The sequence below is a fragment of the Stegostoma tigrinum genome, chromosome 20 (assembly GCF_030684315.1).
Source record: "Stegostoma tigrinum isolate sSteTig4 chromosome 20, sSteTig4.hap1, whole genome shotgun sequence".
Classification (NCBI taxonomy): Eukaryota; Metazoa; Chordata; class Chondrichthyes; order Orectolobiformes; family Stegostomatidae; genus Stegostoma; species Stegostoma tigrinum.
In genome coordinates this window covers 27787686-27802632 of record NC_081373.1, presented here as the reverse complement: position 1 = coordinate 27802632, position 14947 = coordinate 27787686, and the positions used below count along the sequence as shown (strand labels likewise).

At 39.7% G+C, this 14947-nt stretch overlaps 1 protein-coding gene across 3 annotated transcripts in view; it reads right to left on the bottom strand.

Moving 5' to 3' along the window:
• The window catches only part of LOC125461914 (uncharacterized), a 234408-nt gene that overhangs the window by 71980 nt on the left and 147481 nt on the right, over positions 1 to 14947 (bottom strand). For all 3 annotated transcript variants that reach the window (XM_059653064.1, XM_059653065.1, XM_059653066.1), the window contains one exon: positions 4041 to 5322. In XM_059653064.1, coding sequence (XP_059509047.1) covers positions 4041 to 5322 — 1282 coding nt within the window. The remainder of the gene's footprint in view (positions 1 to 4040; positions 5323 to 14947) is intronic.

The following is a 14947-nucleotide window of genomic DNA, read 5'->3' as shown; positions in this document are numbered from 1 at the left end:
GCATAGCATCACTGGCATGGCCAATTGTTATTACTTGGGTACTCTGCCCTTGACAATGTAGTGTTGAGCCCCTTCTGATCTCAATGTTAACAGGGGTGGAGTTCCAGGATTTTGACCAAGCAATGGAAAAGGATAAGCCTTCCATAAAAGTTAAATTTTTAAACTGGAGTAAGACAAATTTTAATAGTATGAGACAAGAACTTTCAAAAATTGACTGTAGGAGACTGTTCGCAGAGAAAGGAACGTCTAAGTGGGAGGCTTTCAAAATGTGATAACAAGAGCTCAGAGTCATTATGTTCCTGTTAGAGTAAATGGTAAATTTGGTAGGGTTAGAGAACAATGGATGGCTAAAGATATTGAGGTTCTCATCGAGATTAAAAAAGAATCTTACATTGCATATGAACAACTGGGTTCAAATGAATCCCTTTACAGTATAAAGAGTGTAGAGGCATTCTTAAGAGGAAGATCAAGAAGACAAAGAGAGAATATAAGAGCCTTGGAAAATAAGGTTAGGGATAATCTAAAGAGATTCTACAAGTACATTAAAAGGAAGAGAGCAACTAGAGAGAGTAAGGCCCTTTAAAGAGCGAAGAGGTCATCTTTACGTTGAACTTTAGGAGATGGGAGAGATATTAAATGAATACTTCTCATCAGTGTTGAGTATGGAGAAAGAAATGGAGGCAAGAGAACTCTCGGGAATAAGTATTGATGTTTTGAAACTAGTTCACATTACAGAGGAGGAAGTGGTGAAGGTCTTAGAAAATATAAAGGGGAATAAATTTCCAGGACCTGATCGAGTGTATCCCATGACTTTGAGGGAAGTTAAAACATAGAACAAAGAACAGTACAGGCCCTTCAGCCCATGATGTTGTTCTGACCTATTGTCCTACTCTAAGATCAAACTACCCTGCAAGCCCTACATTTTACTATCATTGATGTGCTCATCCAAGAGTCACTTAAATGTCCCTAATGTATCTGACTCCACTACCACAGCCAGCAGCTCATTCCATGAACCTGCCACTCTGAAGAACCTACCTCTCACATCCCACTATACCTTCCTCCAATCACCTTAAAATTATGCCCCCTTGTAATAGTCATTTCAACCTTGGGAAAATGTCTCTGGCTATCCACTCTATCTATGCCTCTGATCATCTTGTACTTCTCTATCAAGTCACCTCTCATCATTCTGCACGCCAAGGAGAAAAGCCCGAGCTCCCTCGTCTTTCATCATAAGCCCTGCCCTCCAATCCAGATAGCATCCTGGTAAATCTCGTCTGCACCCTCTCTAAAGCCTCCATATCCTTTCTATAAAGGGGCGATCAGAACCGAACACAATATTCCAAGTGTGGTCTAACCAGGGTTTTATAAAGCTGCAGCATATCCTCGCGGCTCTTCTACTTAATTCCCCTGCCATTGAAAGCCAACACACCTTATGCCTTAACAACCTTATCAACTTGGGTAGCAACTTTGAGGAATCTGTGGATGTGGACCCCAAGATCCCTCTGTTCCTCAACACTGCCAAGAATCCTACCATTAACCCCGTATTATGTATTCAAATTTGACCTTCCAAAATGAATCATTTCATATTTTTCTGGGTTGAATTCTATCTGCCACTCTGCATCCTGTCAACTTCGCTTTGCAACCTACAACAGCCCTCCACACTATCCACAACTTCACCAACCTTCATGTCATCAGCAAACTTGGCAGCCCACCCTTCCACTTCCTCATCCAAGTCATTAAAAAGATCACAAAGTGCAGAGCTCCCAGAACAGATCCCTGTGGAACACCACTGGTCACCGAGCTCCAGGCTGAATACTTTCCATCTATTACGACCCTGTGTCTTCTATTGGAAAGCCAATTCTGTATGCCAAATTTCCATGAATCCCAATCCTCCTTACTTTCTGAATGAGACTACCATGGAGTACTTCATCAAAAGCCTTGCTAAAATCCATACACGATATTGCGGCTCTAAATTCATCAATGTGTTTTGTCAAATCCTTTCCTCCAAATAGAGCTCAGTGAGTCTCTCACCCACTGCAACCCCCTGGTTATCACTAGTGATAGTAGAGAGTTGTTTTTCCAAATTAAAGATCTGTGACCAACGGTGTTTCACAGGGATTGGTGCTGCGTCCACTTTTGTTTGTCAGCTATATAAATGATTGCATAACCATGCTTCCTATATTGTCACCTAATTTTACAGATGACACCAAGATTAGTGGTGTAGTGGACAGTGAAGAAGATGAATTAAGATTACAAAGAGACCTTGATCAACTGGGACACTGGGCTGAAGAGTGGCAAATGGAGTGTAATTTGGATAAACATGAGGTTATGCATTTTGATTAAACTTTTTTTTAAACACAGAGTAATTTGTGTGTGGAATGAGCTTCTAGAAGAAAATGGTGGATACGGGTACAGTTACAACGTTTAAAAAACATTTAGGTATATGAATAAGAAATGTTTGGAGGGATGTGGGCTCAGCGCAGGCAGATGAGGCTAATTTAGTTTGGGATCACGGCCGGCATGGTCTGTTGGACCGAAGGGTCTGTTTCCATGCTGTATGAATCTATGACTCAATAGTGAAGGAACAATGATGTATTTTCAAGTCAAGAAGGTGCGTGGCTTTGAAGCGAACCTACAGTGGATGGTTTACCTGCGCATTTACTGCCTTGTCCTTCTGAGTGATAGAGGTAATAACTTTGGAAGGACATATCAAAGTAACTAGTTGTCGTGCATCTTGCAAAGCACTGCTGTTATGGAACAGTAGTGTTAGAAGCAATGTTTTGTTAACGTTGTGGATGCGGTGCCGATCAACTGTGTTGCTTTGTCATGGATGATGTCAAGATCCTTAATTGCTATTTGGGTTGCTCTCATCCAGCTAAGTGGAGAATATGCCATCATACCCCTGAACTGTGTCTTGGCCCTATGGTGGCCAGGGTTTGGGGAATCAGCAAGTGAGGCAATGACTGTAAAATTCCCAGTCTTTCACCAGCTCTTACAGCCACAGTATTGGTCCAGTTAGGTTTCTGATGAATGGTAACCCACAGGGTGTTGATATGGTGAGTTGAGCAATGGTAATGTCATTGAATATCAATAGGAAAAGCTTAGCTGGTCTCATTTTATTTGATATGGTCATGAACTTGCATGGCACAGATGTTATGTGCCTCTTATCAGCCTCAAATCTACAAAAGCCAAGGCCCAATTTCTTATCTCATCTCCCTTTCCACACAATACATTAGGGTCATAAAGAACAATCAGGGAAAGACTAATCAAGATGAGAAAGTCGAGTGGTATTATCACTTGACTATTATTGCAGAGGCCCAGGCAATGTTCTGGGGACCTGGGTTTGATTCTTGCCATGGAATTTGATTTCAGTAATAAATATGGAATGGAGTCTAATCATGACCATGAAACCATTGGTGATTGTCAAAAAAAAATCTGGTTCATTAATGTCCTTTAGGGAAGAAAATTGCCATCCTTATCTGGTCTGTGTTCACCGTGGTACCACACATAGTTTGGGTGCTGGGAACTTTGTTATTTGTTGTGTACATTAAATGATCCAGACATGAATGTAGGAGGTATGATTGGTAAGGTCCCAAATGACACAGAGATCTCACTCAAAGTTTTGAATATTTGGAATTCTCTGCCTTGGGAAGTTGTAGATGTTTGATCACTGTCTATGTGTGAGGCAGAGATAGAAAGCTATTTGGTCTTTCAGGGAATCAAGGAACTATGGGGAGTGGGCAAGAAAGAAGAGTTGAGGCTGAAGACCAGCAAAATCATACGGAACTGGTGGATAGGCCTGGTTGGTCAGATGGTCCAATCCTGTTCTTGTTTCTTACATTTTCAGGTACAAACTGATTTATTACTACATCAATTACCATTACCAATAAACTAATATTTGCTAAAATACTGATAGCTGTTCTTCTGTGAATACAACAGCTTGCAATCAAACAATTCATGTCATTGAAAAATTTTAAAAGCACAATATTGACCATTCAAACTCCACATTTTTTGCTACAAGTAATTACTGTATTACTCACGTTTTTAAAGGTAGCCTCTTCTTCTTTGATGATTTATTATTAACATCCCCCTCATTTGTACTGGTGTCATCATTCACCTCAAATGAAGCAGGTGAATGGGAAGGGGATCCTGAGATTTTTGTAGAAGATTTAAATGGGTCCACAGAGTTATCACAGTTGTCCGTTTCAAAACTGAATGAAGCATGAGGCAACTTGGGAGAATTTGGAACCTGTACATTACTGCTAAATGGGTTGAAATTAGGGTCATCCCATTTGGAAGGGTCAAATGAATATGTTGTCTTTGGAATAGGAATATCATCAGGATCAGCAGTTGAATGAGCTGAAGCAGCAAGAGAATTGTCTACCTTTTCAACATTAGGAACCTTCTTGATTCCTATCTTTGGCTTTCTAAGTGGCATCTTTCCACTGGATTTTTTGCCAAACTTCTTAGGAACAGTCTGTTTATCTTGTTCAGTTTCAAAACTGTCTTTATCCTCAGAGTAATCAAATTCCAGCCTCACTGCATGTCCCACAGCTGGAGTATCGGAAACTGTTCCAGACTCCGATTCAGGTTCTTTTAAAGCTACAGTGAAAGTCTCACTTTCACTCTGTGCTACTGGTAAACTTAGTTGTTTATCTCCACTAGCAAATGGGTTACGCTCAGAAAGATCATCTGCAAAGCTGCAGGAAGCTTCATGAGGAATGGGAGAGTCCTGTTGGTTTACCGCACTTTGTAAACTGTTGCCAGATGATTGCGACGTAGTGACGTCTTTATCAGTGTCAGGTTCCGTTGGCCTTGCTTGTGTTTCTGTTGCTGTTGGGGTCTCTGTTGGTTTATCTGCTTGCGTCTCTGCTGGTTTCTCCGATCTGGTCTTTCTTTTTAAAGAGAGCGGTCTAGGTTTCTTTTTCTTAACACTGTGAGCATTATCTGAGGCTATGCTAAAGGTTTCTGCCTGCAAAGCTTTATCCCCATGGTCTGTGCGACCAACATCGCTAATTCCATCAGGTCTCCGTGTGAATGGTGGAGATTGTGGCGGTGGTGAACTGGACTTCGCACAAGCCTGTCCACAAATCTTGGAACCTTCTGACTTCACAGGTGAGCTTGGATCCAAAGGCGAATGAGGTTGGAAAGAATCCAAAACATCAAGACTATCAAAATCAATTTTATAAGCTCCACTGCTGGCTATTGGTTTATCTTCATCAAAGACAATTGAAGTTGACTCAGTGAGAGGTCTGAAAGAGTCGGTTTCATGGATCGAGGTTTCAGGGGTAGCGACAATCTGATTATCATCAGGAAAAAATGCTGAAACAGAAACAAGAATAACAGAAAGAAGTGTTTACTGTACATTATTACTGAAAATATATGCCTGTCCTTGTCCTTCTACTCTAAACACTAAAATTAAGTAATCCAAAACCTTAAATAAAGATGGCATAAACATAGAAGTTTATAATGAAGCTGTAGTTCTAAAATAGAAAATGAGTCCACCCACTCTCACATTGAAGCTAGCAAGGTGGTATTATCTTGTGTAGCTGTAATAACCTTAAAAATATAAAATACCAATGCAGTAGTGATTTGCAGTAATGATTTGCGGTAATGGGCTCAACTAACATTCAGTTCTGCATTTCTCTCACAAATTTACTTTAAAAATCATCTCTTCTGACTCTGTGGTGTCATACTACTGGTCTAATGTGTCCTTCCATAAGTCTGCACTTCCTCAAGCTATACGTTGGAAGAATAAAACTATCAAATTTTCCACCTGCGACTAAATCCAATTCCCCCCTCCTGATCATTGTATCATGCTGAACCTCTGTTCATAACCTTGGTGTTCTGTTCTACTCTGGCTACCCTCACATTCTCTCACATTAAGACTATTTCCACCTCTGCAACTTTACCAGTTTCCACCCATAACTTATCTTTCTGCCACTAAAATTAAATGTCTTTGTCACCTCAGAGCCAATATTCCAATGGCCTCCTTTACTGACATCCCATCTTCTACCTTTTAAACTGCAGCTCATCCAGAACTTGCAGTATTCCATTATTCTCATTGTGACGAGTCCATTTTGAAATTAATCTTAATCCAGCGTGGTGAAATTAGTAAGCATGGTGGGAAAACTGGGCTGATACTTTACTGCTTGCAAACAGTGTGTTCACTCATACAAATATAAAGCCACTGTTTATTTTGATACTTGATGCAGAACTACCAGTCTGAAACTATTTTCTATTACATACTTATAGCAAGTCAAGTAATTTGATTCTTTACAAGCAACCTTTTCATATTCCTGAGATGATGGGAACTGCAGATGCTGGAGAATCCAAGATAACAAAGTGTGAAGCTGGATGAACACAGCAGGCCAAGCAGCATCTCAGGAGCACAAAAGCTGACGTTTCGGGCCTAGACCCTTCATCAGAGAGCACCCTCTCTGATGAAGGGTCTAGACCCAAAATGTCAGCTTTTGTGCTCCTACAATGCTGCTTGGCCTGCTGTGTTCATCCAGCTTCACACTTTGTTATCTTTTCATATTCCTGGTTTTCTTTGCTGAATAGGATTTGTTGTTGGTTCTCATTTTGTTTATGAATTCATTTTTCAGCATCCAAGCATCTTTAGCAATTCAAATAAAATTCAAAAATGTTGCCTCTGACTTGTTCCAGTAATTGTAACATCCCTACTTGTAGTTACTGGGTTCTATATTCCAATGTTCATATCTACTGTCTTCCCAACTTACAATTCATCCTCCTTCAACTGGAACCTTGTCCATTATCTACAACTTCCCAAATGCCAGCGCATCATCCCATGCAATCACAGATGGTGATTTGCTTCCTCCCTCCTCACTATCCAAGGCTCTAGACACACTTTCCAGATTAAATAGTTTACTTAATTTAGTCTGTTGTGTTCACTGTTCACAATGTGGTCTCCTCTACATTGGAGAAATGCAGCCTAGGCAACCACTTTGCGAAACCTTAGGTTCTGCCCACAGAAATGATCCTGGGCCACCAATTACCTGCAATTTCAAAATACCACTATGTTCCCTGGCCAAGACCTCTGTCTCAGACTTGCTGCAGTGTTCCTTTGAGGTTCGGCACAAGCTGGAACATTGTCAAAAATCGTATGACAGGTTTTAGTCCAACAGGTTTATTTGTTGAAGACACAAGATTTCCGAGTCTCACTCCCTCTTCAGACGTCATTGAAAGAGATGGCATCAGACACAGAATTTATAAGCAAGAGATCAAAGGGTCATAGAACTGATGCAAGTACGTTGAACAAACCTAAGAGGGCTTTTAAATATTTAATCAGTTAGAAACGATTAATATGCAAATCCCAGAATATCTTTCAAGTCACTGCCCTGAGATAACGGAAGGTTTTATCAGTAAACCAGAAGTGGCATCTGAGGTCAGACAATGCATTTTAGATGGGAGGGCTTGTTTAGAATCTGGCTGTGTATTAACTTGGAGTCAGACTGGTTTTATTTCCAAATGAGGAATTTTTAAAATGCCACATTGACATTAAAGTTTGAGATACACCAGGGAATTCCTGAAGATTTAACATTCCAACCAGAATTTCTTCAACAAACATATTGAATTAGACCCTGTGTACAAACCACTGAGAAACAGAACTGGAAGTAATACCAATCACCCCAGCAAACCGAGACATATAAATAACAAGCAGCACAGAACACTGACACTTCACCAGAAGCACACTGATGATGTTACCTAGCAGGGTGACAATTATTTGAATTAATGCAATCAAACAAACTGGCTTGGCGAGCATGTCTACAACCTCTGCCACGTTGACAGTCTACAAATTGTTGCTTTTGGAACAAAATAGAACCTATCTGCAATTACAAGTCTGGAAAGGCAACTTCACCCCATAGATTTGTGCGTGTGTAAGATATAGAGAGAGAGAGAGTGTGCGCGTGCTTGAGAGAGTGTCTGAATGTGTGTGCGCGCACAAGTGGGTGTGCATGTGAACTTGAGAGAGTGTGTGCATGTGTTTGTGTGAGAGTGAGTGTGAGAGTGTATGCGCATGCACGTGAGTGTGTGTATAGAACATAGGCATTTCGGTTTCTGATTGAGGACCCTGAAGCCTTCAGTTCTCAATATCAAATTCAATAACTTTAGGGCCTGAACATCATCTTCCATTGTCTTTACTCACCCCAAACTGCAGCCCTTTCATGTCATTGGCTGCTTTCAATACAGCCAACCCATTTTCACCTACTCGTAGCCCTCATTATCAGCTTCTCTCTCTCCCTGGTTTCTATATAGGTAACTGGTATTACTCAGGAAGCAGTTCAGGTCAATTATGTCACATCAAATCATGAATGGACAGCACTAACCCCATCACATAAAGCTGAAAATAAAAACTGTTTCAAGACCCAAGTTTGAGATCTGCACACAAACTATAACTAACACATTGAAATGGGCTATCATGGGAGTTACAATTGGAAAGTTTGGATCAAAATTTTGAAATGGAACTAATGCAGATGTAAAGATAGTGTTATATCCAAGGTGTAATCGGTGAAATTGAAGAAGAGAGAATGTTGTTAATACTGACTTCATGAATAATAAATGGAAGATGCAACTCATTGGCAGAATTCAAATTATTGCATAAACCTTTCATTTTATTGCACAAATATTTGTGCAAACTCATTTACTTGCTGATCATTAGAACCTAATCCTTCCACTGAAGCACTGAAATGTATGGAGCAATATTTTCTGCTTTGGTTGTGTCTCTTTATTCATCTTAATGGACAAGCAAAGGCATTAACACTTGGCTACCTACTAATTTCGGTTGCTTTCAGACATTCCTACCATAAGAGGAACATAGAATACATTTTAACATAGGGGAGATGGGACCTATTCAAAGTGAACAGAAATGGCCAACGATATTTATATGTGAAATTTTATTCCATTACCAAAGCGTCAGGACAGCAGACACTGTCCCTGTCATCCAAAATTATTAAAGGGCATTTGAGAAAACGATAAATTTTCCACTTTTCCCTCAGGGAGCCCATTATGGGTATTGTTTCAATCCTTCCATCTAGGTCTTGAGGACTTTGCAGTTCCACATGCTGGGCCCACTGAGCAGGCTACAATAGCCATTTTTCACCACCCGTCCTCCAACTGTCCTCAACCCCAACCAGTCCCAGCATCAAGGTGGTGAATTCCCCGAAGTAGATGGGAGTAATGCAAAATATCTGCCCGAACTATGTAAAATAACCTGTCACTACGAATCCATCTAGGTCAATAATAAGGTGCAAAAATGCATGCCATTTAAACAGAGAAAATACAACCAAAGAGAAAGCTCCATTTAGCAGATGCCATGCATTTTATCTAATTTTTTACGTGCATTCTTCCCCGAATAAAATTGCAAGACATAAAATTGGAAGCTTGAGAGATCATTTTGGGTCCTTCTTTTTATCAGAATTAAAATGCTGCCAACTAGGTCATTCACAGTTACTGCAGTGTGACACGATGCTGTAAGAAACATTTCTGATCCAAGTTAAGGTTCTGTTCCTCTGATCTAAAAACAATCATATGCACCAGATTATTTCCATGATAGAATAGAGAAGGCAAGAAGCATATTACCGAAAAATATAGAACGCTGTAACTTATGCAAAGCAGGTCTCAATTACAAATGATTTATCACAGGAAATAGTAACATAAATTGTAAGTTACACATTTCCTTGTTATTAATAAATCGGTGATAGATGCACACAATTACAAACATAAAAGGCACAGCATCGCACCATGGAGCAGACTTTCAATGACCTTAACTGTCATTTCTGTCCACATGATTCAGCTTCTTCTGACTAAGTTGTGGTGCAAACCTAAATTCAGTAACTTTATATTTCAAATGCTCACTACCTGCACAGCTTTTGTAATCATATCATGAGTTCTCCAATTTCTGAAACTACACTTAATATAAAGGACAGGTGATAGGCATCATATTTTGGGAAAATGAACAGGTTATTAAGAAGTGACATTAAGGTGAAGCAACATTCATAAGCTAAAGCATGGTTCTGGCACAGGTTGCATAATAGAAATGTTTCCTACTGGTGCAACAGAAACCTTTTCACAGACTCCATTCATCTGCCTGATCCCCAACCCATCTCCCACCTGCACATACACTTTGTTGTCTACAGTCTTTACATCTCCCCCAAGGCTGCAACTGTGATCTCCACACACTCAACTATATAACCTCAGCCAGCCAAGATTTCCTCTACTTCCAACACCCCTCCAACGTTCCCGGTTCCCTGCCCTATGTCTCCTCCGTGCTTCCCAGATGTCTTCTGTCAATCAGGCCAACTGTCAGTCAGGTAGAAAAATGTTTCAAGATCTCCTTCTGAAGAATAATTTTGAGGAAGAGTCAGACTGGGTTCAAAATGTTAACTCTGCTTCTTTCCACGTATGCTGCCAGACAGCTGCGTTTCTCCAGCAATCTCAGCATCTGTTTTATTTAGAAGACCACCTTCTGTCCAGGAAGCCCTTCTTTTTGGGTATCCCACCTGGACATTCTTCACCTTGCTCTCCAAAGCTTGAGTAAATATCAGAGACTTTTCGCCTTTGGAACCTTTGACGTAACATTTAAGTATTGCAAATACCTCCAAATCAGCTATCTCCTTCATTTTGCTCACATCCAAGCAGATGAAGATCTGAGATCAAGGGCCAATAAAATCTGGGACAGGACCCAGGAAACAGCAGCTGTGTGCTCAGAGGCAGTCCTGATGAGTCATCATCTATAGTCACCAAGCACACATTCTACCCGAAAATAAAACAGAACAGAGAAAGGGAAATATTTAAATCGCCCAAAATGGTTTTCTGATGCTCCGGCTTGAAGGAATCCTTTCAATTTTAATCCAATCAGATAATTTTCAACACAGTAAATACTTGACTCAATATATTTCAGTTATGTGGAGATATCAAGAGCATGCCCTTATGAAGCTCAAATACAATTTCTAATGAACATAAATGTTACTGAGCCATATGATTGTATTTTTGGAAAAAGAGGATCAGTACGTGGAGGTGGATAATAAGGTCAGTGAATTTTGACATTTTCAGTTATTTAGTCCAGCCTATCCAATGCAGCAGAAGGAACAGTGACTCAGGGACACATAAGAAGATATTGGGAAGTATCTCTGAAGTGAATAGCAATTAATTGCACAAACCAGACATTTAGTACAAATTTCAGCCACTCAAGGGGTAGTTTAGCTCTCCACTATCAGCCTGAGCATCATCTATAAATGAAAATAAACCGTGTATTCATAAACCAAGATGCTTCTGCCACTAAATGCAAGTCCAGTAAAAACGGCTTTATGTCAAACAAAGCTAAATATACACAACATCTGGAGGGTAAATATGCCCTAGAATTAAAGAAGGCCCTGTATTCTGGTCTCTGGTATATAGGCCTCTGATGTTGGTCTCTCTATCTCACACCGTACTTTCCTCACCGAATATTTGATTATTGTAATATTGATATGAAAACACAGGTGAGTGTTTTCCACGGACTTTGACCACCTATTATAGCTATTCCATAAACATGTTGAGGGAAAATACTTTGGATATGAACAGAGATCCAGTTCTAATTATGTGCCTGGCTTTCTACTTGAATTCAATGAAGCCGTGAAGCAACCAGTGTTGAATTATTTCCCTTTGACACAGTTGAATTGGAGTAACTGTAAAATATCAAAAGGCTGCCTTGTTCAATTATATGAAAAATATGACTGCAGTGGCTACACTTTGAATACAAATTAAAGAAAAATGTTCTCATTTGCAGGTACTGCACAAGTAGATAAAGATGCAATCTCTCAAAATTAATATTTCCACAATGACCTGGGCCATAATTCTGCCATAGAGGATGCAGAAAACAGACACAGACAGATGTCAAGTGCCAACCTCCCTTGTCTTTTTTTCAACTGTATATTGGTTATCTGCAGTTTCTGAAAACATGCTCGACTTAATCTATATTGTGGCTGAACCCATATCTAAGGTTTGCACAATTTGTGAAAAACTCCTCCGCAGGTAATTCACACGCATATTCTCAAGCTCCCCATTTTCTTGTTAAAGTCAGCTCCCAGGAATTAAATTCTCCAGACAAGTCTGCATAGGCAAAGAAACCAGCTGTGAGAATATACTTTGAGTATCACCTCAGAATCACACAGAGTGAGATCTTTGCAGACATTCCAAGCAAGTGGGTTAGCAAGCAATAATGTCCCTTAATTGACAAGTTACCTCTGTTACATGAAAAATTCACCGTCATCCTGGAAGACCATAAGATACAAGAACAAAATTAGGCTATTCAACCTCTCACGATCGCTCTGCTATTTGATCATGGCTGATACGTTTCTCTTGCCTTCTCCCAATATCACTTGGCCCCCTTGTCAATCGAGGACCTATCTGTCTCTGTCATAAATACATTGTATGACTTGGCCTTGAAAGGCTATGATAGTCCCCAAATGGGAATATCTTGCCTATGTGTTGGCACCAATTTGGATCACAACAACTGAGTCCTTCCCCTCTCACTCCAATATCCTTGCAAGTAGGTTCCAGGTGTCCCATAGCTTGATGAAAGGCAGGCCACACACCATGCAGAAATCTTGATCCTGTTGACAAAGGATACTATCTGTACCTCTGATTATAGAATCACCATCCACTGCCACTTTTCTTTTTAAGATTGATGAATGGATCTCTATGATTGTAGTTGCCCCAAGCCTCTGATGGACTACATGAGCAACATTTAAAAATGACTGACCAGACTCCTGTCTACTGTCTTTGCAACTCCTTGACTGACAATATACAATTCCTCTGGCTGTTGGTGTTGGTCTAACAGAACTGACCATTACCCATTCCCCTGACTATATTGAGACACATAACCTAACAGCGAGATGCCTCCAACATTGAGAACTGCAAATGCTGGAGAATCCAAGATAAAATAGTGTGGATAAAAAAGGCCAAGCTGCATCTTAGGAACAGGAAAGCTGAAGTTTCGGGCCAAGACCGTTCATCAGGAAAGGGGGAGGGGGAAGAGGGTTCTGAAATATATAGGGAGAGAGGGAGAGGCGGATCGAAGATGGATAGAGGAGAAGATAGGTGGAGAGGAGACAGACAAGTTAAAGAGATGGGATGGACAAGAGAGTTGCAGTGGGAGAACCACCTATCTTCTCCTTTATCCATCTTTGATCCACCTCCCCCTGCCTCCCTATTTATTTCAGAACCCTCTCTCCTCCCCCTTTTCTGATAACATTCTATTAGACACTAATACTGCACATCTAGCTAATGAGGACAACTTTTATTTGCCCACCGCTTATAAACCTTTTTGCATTGTTGTACACCTCTTTCAAATTGCTCCACAATCTCCTTCACTCAAAGAAGAACAACCCCATCTTCTCCAGCATAATGTTGAAACTGTAATTACTCATCCCTGTAACTATTCTGATTACTAACTTAGTAACTCTTCTGTACTTAATGAACATTCATATCTTCCCTGAAGCATAATGATCAGAACTGGAGAAAATACACTTGTTGTAGCCAAACCAAAAACTTTGCAAGGTTTCAGCATAGCTGATATGCATTTGTACCCAATACGTCTATTTCTGAAGTCCAAGATTCCATATGCTTTACTAACCACCCCGCTAATCAATGGACACTGCCCCTTCCAAGTTCAATGCATATGAATCCCTCTGACTTGCACACTCTTTAGAACTATACTCAAGTCTACATTGACTCTCCTTATCTGTTCACGCAACACAAATCATCTCAGATGTATTTTCTTTTCACCTGTTCATGCAGTCAATTGGTATCACCCTCACTGTTTGGAGCCAAACAATAAAATAATATAATTATGTATTTTACATCATCTCACAAGACTGTCGAAAGTACCCAGATCACACTTTAATTGGTAAAGTGGCCATTAGTCACATTGAACTTTTCATGCATTCTCTGCACTAAGTATAAAATTGCAGGCCACATCCAATGAAGAATCTCTCAAAAATGGAATGCACAATATTGGTTTAATTTACAGGACAAACTAATTTTAAAATTGGTAGTTCAGGTGATAAAGTTTTACACAGACTGGTTGTCCCAATAGCCTGCACAACCTTTAAAAAAAATTCCATACAGCATTTTTTATACGCCCTGTTACAAAAGAATGAGTAGATCTTGATACACCATCTTGAGCACCAGATGTCCTTCAGAAATGGTTCGCTTCCAACAAGATTTGCTTCAATTGTAGATTTATACTATTCTAATCACAAATTCTATAACAGCTTTTTCTCCACATTTAAGAGAATAAGTCAGACTGTGTTATCACAGTTAACAAAATGTTAATTTACAATCTAATGGAGAAAATCATATCAACAATAAAACATTTTATTATTATTTCAATATTCTCAACATAATATCGAATTAACAAATGCCTACCCTTGTTGTAATTATAGCTTTCAAGAGACAGGCTCCTGACAGATGTCTGGTTAGTTTTCAATGTTAAATTCAGTTGATCGCTAATTAATTAACATTTTGTCAGGCTTTTTTTGTCTATATTTAGGTAACGGATTCAATGCTCACGACCCCAGCTATTACCTTAAAACATTCAATTTGTAGCTTGTTTGCATGGTTGAAATGATCATTTCCAAGAACCTAGTTCAAGTCAACTGGACAGGAGAGTTTTGAAAATAAATTTCCACATCTCTTATCAAACTGTCAGCTACACCAGCTGTTAACCTAGATAATAGTGATAACTGCCCTAAGCAAACTAATTAGTAGCGCCCAATTTTTCTTTCCTCGTCAAAAATGCCCTGCTCAGCATTCTCAAGTGTTCTAAATTAAGTAACAGCCATTACAATTATCTGTGCAAAGCTGCTTTTTCCCCTGCCTATTTTGTAAATTACGAGATAGGTAATCTTCACATTCTCTCATGAGAAATACTGTTTTAAAA